The sequence below is a fragment of the Phoxinus phoxinus genome, assembly GCF_949152265.1.
Source record: "Phoxinus phoxinus genome assembly, chromosome: 8".
Taxonomy (NCBI): Eukaryota; Metazoa; Chordata; class Actinopteri; order Cypriniformes; family Leuciscidae; genus Phoxinus; species Phoxinus phoxinus.
This window is the reverse complement of record NC_136883.1, coordinates 38824008-38831507: the sequence shown is the minus strand read 5'-3', so window position 1 is coordinate 38831507 and position 7500 is coordinate 38824008. Positions and strand designations below refer to the sequence as shown.

At 47.3% G+C, this 7500-nt stretch overlaps 1 protein-coding gene across 1 annotated transcript in view; it reads left to right on the top strand.

Moving 5' to 3' along the window:
- homer2 (homer scaffold protein 2) overlaps positions 1 to 7500 on the top strand; it is a 19702-nt gene that overhangs the window by 5171 nt on the left and 7031 nt on the right. Inside the window, exon 5 of the mRNA XM_079620549.1 lies at positions 7216 to 7328. Within this exon, the coding sequence (XP_079476675.1) occupies positions 7216 to 7328 (113 nt within the window). The remainder of the gene's footprint in view (positions 1 to 7215; positions 7329 to 7500) is intronic.

Below are 7500 nucleotides of genomic sequence, written 5' to 3'. Positions count from 1 at the left end.
TCGCCCAGCCACTCTGCGGAGAAAGCTCATTTCGGCCGCCTGTATCCGGGACCTTGTCCTTTCGGTCATGACCCACAGCTCAAGACCATAGGTGAGAGTAGGAACGTAGATTGACCGGTAAATCGAGAGCTTCACCTTGCGGCTCAGCTCTTTCTTCACCACGACAGACCGGTACATCGTCCGCATTACTGTGGAAGCTGCACCGATCCGTCTGTCAATCTCCCGTTCTAACTAGCTCTTATCTGAAGATATTATCACAATATTCATAGTGCACAATGCTAAGATTAACGCATAAACTATATGATTTCACAAGATATAGTAGAAGAGACATGCAGACAAGGAAGATCCTGTTCTAATAAATATTCTTTGGAAAAATAAGTCGTATTGTGGCAATTAAAGGGGGGTAAAATGCCCTTTCCACAAGGTGTGTGTGTGTGTGTGTGTGTGTGTGTGTGTGTGTGTGTGTGTGTGTGTGTGTGTGTGTGTGTGTGTGTGTGTGTGTGTGTGTGTGTGTGTGTGTGTGTGTGTGTGTGTGTGTGTGTGAGAGAGAATTTATGTTGCTGATGTGGAGTTAACTATCTTCAATTAGCATATTCTGTCATGCTAATCTATAAATCGCTTGTATAGGAACTGTTGTGAGACGCACACAGAGTGACTTTCTATTGCATGTGAAAAGATGGATGCTAAAGTTTGACTCACAGATGTGCTCGACTACAGCAACTCTTCCTCTTCTCAACATGGACTGTGTGTTCAGGGGGCGGGGCTTATGTAGATTATAGGGTTGGTGATGTCACTAACCCCGGAGGAATGACGTGTAGTTTCTACCAGCCGTGTGTTGTAGTCCTTTTCTTTAAAAGCAAATATCTCCCTTTGCTTTGAACGTTGAGCGTTGTAACTTTGCAGATGTTGTTTATGATCAAACACAACATTACACACTAACTACGGTTAGAAAAGTCAAATCATACTCAACCACCCCTTTAAAGCATTAATTAACTTCATATACTATTTACTTCAGTCTAAACCTTACATTATTTCATTACTTCATGAAGTCGTCTTCATCATCTCTAACTTATCAAAATCACCAACGACCTCCTCAGGGCAGCTGATTCTGGACTCCTCACCATCCTCATCCTCCTCGAGTGCAGCCTTCGATACCGTCTGTCACTCCGTCCTCCAACTTCCAGCGGCATCACCCACACTCCGTTAGACTGGTTCACATCTTACCTCTCTGAACTAAAGCCTTTTAAATCCAGTTTCTCCTCTGTCACTTCAGGTGTGCCCCAGGGCTCTGTCCTGGGGCCCCTACTTTTCATCATTTACCTCCTTCCCCTCTGCAATATCTTCCACATATTTAACATTCACTTCCACTGTTATGCTGACACCCAGCTCTAACTCTCTCGACCAAACCCTCGCCCACCTCCCTTACTGATTGCATCTGAAATAAAAACCTGGTTTACCCAAAATTTTCTCAAATTAAACCGTAATAAAACTGAGGTTCTACCAGAAAGACTCGGGAGAATCAATACTGTGACAATGAATACTGGGGGATGGAGTAAGGTCCCGTCTTGGTGGTGGTTGAAGCGACAGCATCTTCGAACTCAGTGTAAGTACCACCCTTTTATGCTGGCTATTAGGATATGATTGGATAGATGAGAAGGTAATAAGTGACGTGAACGATTGAGTCTTCCTGGCAGAACTTGCACTAGGCTTAATTTATCCTCATTGGCCAACAGTTTTTCTCTCACTATAGATAACTCCTCCGTTTCACCCTCTCCCCGGGTTAGTTTGGGTGTCACTGACACACACTGCTCTGAGTTGATGTGAGGGTGTTTTCACACACTTCTGGTCCTCTGAGTTGATGTGAGGGTGTTTTCACACACACTTCTGGTGGTCTGAGTTGATGTGAGGGTATTTTCACACACACTTCTGATGCTCTGAGTTGATTTGAGGGTGTTTTCACACACACTTCTGGTCCTCTGAGTTGAGGTGAGGGTGTTTTCACACACACTTCTGGTCCTCTGAGTTGAGGTGAGGGTGTTTTCACACACACTTCTGGTGCTCTGAGTTGATGTGAGGGTGTTTTCACACACACTTCTGGTGGTCTGAGTTGATGTGAGGGTGTTTTCACACACACTTCTGGTCCTCTGAGTTGATTTGAGGGTGTTTTCACACACATTTCTGGTGCTCTGAGTTGATGTGAGGGTGTTTTCACACACACTTCTGGTCCTCTGAGTTGATGTGAGGGTGTTTTCACACACACTTCTGGTGGTCTGAGTTGATGTGAGGGTGTTTTCACACACACTTCTGGTGGTCTGAGTTGATGTGAGGGTGTTTTCACACACATTTCTGGTGCTCTGAGTTGATGTGAGGGTGTTTTCACACACACTTCTGGTCCTCTGAGTTGATTTGAGGGTGTTTTCACACACACTTCTGGTCCTCTGAGTTGATGTGAGGGTGTTTTCACACACACTTCTGGTGGTCTGAGTTGATGTGAGGGTGTTTTCACACACACTTCTGGTGGTCTGAGTTGATTTGAGGGTGTTTTCACACACACTTCTGGTGGTCTGAGTTGATGTGAGGGTGTTTTCACACACACTTCTGGTGGTCTGAGTTGATGTGAGGGTGTTTTCACACACACTCCTGGTGGTCTCAGTTGATGTGAGAGTTGATGTGAGGGTGTTTTCACACACACTTCTGGTCCTCTGAGTTGATGTGAGGGTGTTTTCACACACACTTCTGGTCCTCTGAGTTGATGTGAGGGTGTTTTCACACACACTTCTGGTGGTCTGAGTTGATGTGAGGGTGTTTTCACACACACTCCTGGTGGTCTCAGTTGATGTGAGAGTTGATGTGAGGGTGTTTTCACACACACTTCTGGTCCTCTGAGTTGATGTGAGGGTGTTTTCACACACACTCCTGGTGCTCTGAGTTGATGTGAGGGTGTTTTCAAACACACTTCTGGTCCTCTGAGTTGATGTGAGGGTGTTTTCACACACACTTCTGGTGGTCTGAGTTGATGTGAGGGTGTTTTCACACACACTCCTGGTGGTCTGAGTTGATGTGAGGGTGTTTTCACACACACTTCTGGTCCTCTGAGTTGATGTGAGGGTGTTTTCACACACACTTCTAGTCCTCTGAGTTGATTTGAGGGTGTTTTCACACACACTTCTGGTCCTCTGAGTTGATTTGAGGGTGTTTTCACACACTTCTGGTCCTCTGAGTTGATGTGAGGGTGTTTTCACACACACTCCTGGTGGTCTGAGTTGATGTGAGGGAGTTTTCACACACACTCCTGGTGGTCTGAGTTGATGTGAGGGTGTTTTCACACACACTCCTGGTCCTCTGAGTTGATGTGAGGGTGTTTTCACACACACTTCTGGTGGTCTGAGTTGATGTGAGGGGGTTTTCACACACACTCCTGGTGCTCTGAGTTGATGTGAGGGTGTTTTCACACACACTTCTGGTGGTCTGAGTTGATGTGAGGGGGTTTTCACACACACTCCTGGTGCTCTGAGTTGATGTGAGGGTGTTTTCACACACACTCCTGGTGGTCTGAGTTGATGTGAGGGTGTTTTCACACACACTCCTGGTGGTCTGAGTTGATGTGAGGGTGTTTTCACACACACTTCTGGTGGTCTGAGTTGATGTGAGGGTGTTTTCACACACACTTCTGGTCCTCTGAGTTGATGTGAGGGTGTTTTCACACACTTCTGGTCCTCTGAGTTGATGTGAGGGTGTTTTCACACACACTCCTGGTGGTCTGAGTTGATGTGAGGGTGTTTTCACACACACTTCTGGTCCTCTGAGTTGATTTGAGGGTGTTTTCACACACACTTCTGGTGGTCTGAGTTGAGGTGAGGGTGTTTTCACACACACTTCTGGTCCTCTGAGTTGAGGTGAGGGTGTTTTCACACACACTCCTGGTGGTCTGAGTTGATGTGAGGGTGTTTTCACACACACTTCTGGTGGTCTGAGTTGATGTGAGGGTGTTTTCACACACACTTCTGGTCCTCTGAGTTGATTTGAGGGTGTTTTCACACACACTTCTGGTGGTCTGAGTTGAGGTGAGGGTGTTTTCACACACACTTCTGGTCCTCTGAGTTGATGTGAGGGTGTTTTCACACACACTTCTGGTGGTCTGAGTTGATGTGAGGGGGGTTTCACACACACTTCTGGTCCTCTGAGTTGATGTGAGGGGTGTTTTCACACACGCTTCTGGTGGTCTGAGTTGAGGTGAGGGGGTTTTCACACACACTTCTGGTGGTCTGAGTTGAGGTGAGGGGGTTTTCACACACACTTCTGGTGGTCTGAGTTGATGTGAGGGGGTTTTCACACACACTTCTGGTCCTCTGAGTTGATGTGAGGGTGTTTTCACACACACTTCTGGTCCTCTGAGTTGATGTGAGGGGGTTTTCACACACACTTCTGGTCCTCTGAGTTGAGGTTAGGGGGTTTTCACACACACTTCTGGTCCTCTGAGTTGATGTGAGGGGGTTTTCACACACACTTCTGGTCCTCCGAGTTGATGTGAGGGGGTTTTCACACACACTTCTGGTCCTCTGAGTTGATGTGAGGGTGTTTTCACACACACTTCTGGTCCTCTGAGTTGATGTGAGGGGGTTTTCACACACACTTCTGGTCCTCTGAGTTGATGTGAGGGTGTTTTCACACACACTCCTGGTGGTCTGAGTTGATGTGAGAGTGTTTTCACACACACTTCTGGTGGTCTGAGTTGATGTGAGGGGGTTTTCACACACACTTCTGGTCCTCTGAGTTGAGGTGAGGGTGTTTTCACACACACTTCTGGTGGTCTGAGTTGATGTGAGGGGGTTTTCACACACACTTCTGGTCCTCTGAGTTGATGTGAGGGTGTTTTCACACACACTCCTGGTGGTCTGAGTTGATGTGAGGGGGTTTTCACACACACTTCTGGTCCTCTGAGTTGAGGTGAGGGTGTTTTCACACACACTTCTGGTGGTCTGAGTTGATGTGAGGGGGTTTTCACACACACTTCTGGTCCTCTGAGTTGATGTGAGGGTGTTTTCACACACGCTTCTGGTGGTCTGAGTTGAGGTGAGGGGGTTTTCACACACACTTCTGGTGGTCTGAGTTGATGTGAGGGTGTTTTCACACACACTTCTGGTGCTCTGAGTTGATGTGAGGGTGTTTTCACACACACTCCTGGTGCTCTGAGTTGATGTGAGGGTGTTTTCACACTCACTCCTGGTGGTCTGAGTTGATGTGAGGGTGTTTTCACACACACTTCTGGTGGTCTGAGTTGATGTGAGGGGGTTTTCACACACACTTCTGGTCCTCTGAGTTGATGTGAGGGGGTTTTCACACACACTTCTGGTCCTCTGAGTTGAGGTGAGGGGGTATTCACACACACTTCTGGTCCTCTGAGTTGAGGTGAGGGGGTTTTCACACACACTTCTGGTCCTCTGAGTTGATGTGAGGGTGTTTTCACACACACTTCTGGTCCTCTGAGTTGATGTGAGGGTGTTTTCACACACACTTCTGGTCCTCTGAGTTGAGATGAGGGGGTTTTCACACACACTTCTGGTGGTCTGAGTTGATGTGAGGGGGTTTTCACACACACTCCTGGTGGTCTGAGTTGATGTGAGGGGGTTTTCACACACACTTCTGGTCCTCTGAGTTGATGTGAGGGTGTTTTCACACACACTTCTGGTCCTCTGAGTTGAGGTGAGGGGGTTTTCACACACACTCCTGGTGGTCTGAGTTGATGTGAGGGGGTTTTCACACACACTCCTGGTGGTCTGAGTTGATGTGAGAGTGTTTTCACACACACTTCTGGTGCTCTGAGTTGATGTGAGGGGGTTTTCACACACACTTCTGGTGGTCTGAGTTGATGTGAGGGGGTTTTCACACACACTCCTGGTGGTCTGAGTTGATGTGAGAGTGTTTTCACACACACTTCTGGTGCTCTGAGTTGATGTGAGGGGGTTTTCACACACACTTCTAGTCCTCTGAGTTGATGTGAGGGGGTTTTCACACACACTTCTGGTGGTCTGAGTTGATGTGAGGGTGTTTTCACACACACTTCTGGTCCTCTGAGTTGATGTGAGGGTGTTTTCACACACACTTCTGGTCCTCTGAGTTGATGTGAGGGTGTTTTCACACACACTTCTGGTGGTCTGAGTTGATGTGAGGGTGTTTTCACACACACTTCTGGTCCTCTGAGTTGATGTGAGGGTGTTTTCACACACACTTCTGGTGCTCTGAGTTGATGTGAGGGTGTTTTCACACACCCTTCTGGTGCTCTGAGTTGATGTGAGGGGGTTTTCACACACACTTCTGGTCCTCTGAGTTGATGTGAGGGGGTTTTCACACACACTTCTGGTGCTCTGAGTTGATGTGAGGGGGTTTTCACACACACTTCTGGTCCTCTGAGTTGATGTGAGGGGGTTTTCACACACACTTCTGGTGGTCTGAGTTGATGTGAGGGGGTTTTCACACACACTTCTGGTGGTCTGAGTTGATGTGAGGGGGTTTTCACACACACTTCTGGTCCTCTGAGTTGATGTGAGTCTCTGAGAGGTGGGATGAAGCTCAGATTCACTCGTTCCTCAGGCGTGTTATTGAACAGATTTGAACAAAATGATGCCGGTTATAGTAGCCAATCAGATGTTGACAAAAGCTTTTGCCTTTTCTGTGATCGCTCTGATGAGACGTCAGAAAGAGTGTGTGGTGTGAGACTGTTGAAAGCATCAGGTGTACAGATTGCTGGTCTGGGATCAGTTTTCTCCGTAATTCCCCGTAAACACAGATTGGCTCTAAAATCGTCAAAGGTTTTTATTTACAGCGTTTTTGCATCGTTGAGCAATGTAGCCAATCACAGACGTGTGCTAATCTCAATCATCTCAGCCAATCAGAGCTGTTTATGTCAGAATCCTGCAGTGCTGATGTCTGCTAATCCTCTCATTATAACACAGTGTGATAGACATGAATAAGAGATTGAGTGATTATAGCAGAGCTTTCAGTGATCGTAAAGAGTGTTAGACGCTCTCTCTCTTTCATGCCGATAACCCATTCTGGATTTGAATAAAACTCTTGTTTTTCCTGCTTGAACATTCCAGAACATCTGGAAATTGTACAATAAATGTAGAAAATGAACAGTGGTTTGTGGATCAGTTGTTTAGGGAAGCGCATTGAGAGTGTGTGTGAAGCGTTTAACCCTCAGTGTGTCGCTCTCAGGAATCGGGCCGGGACACTCCTTTGGGAAACCAGGCGTCCAGCTTTAACGGCACCGATGATGAGAAGATCTCGATCGGCCCGGAGAACGAGCTGAAGAGTGAGGTGGAGCAGAGGTGACACACACTCACACACACACACACTCGCACACACACATACTCACACACACTCACACTGACTCACACACGCACTCACACACACACTCACACACACACACACACACGCACACACTCACACACTCACACTGACTCACACGCACTCGCACACACACACTCACACTGACTCACA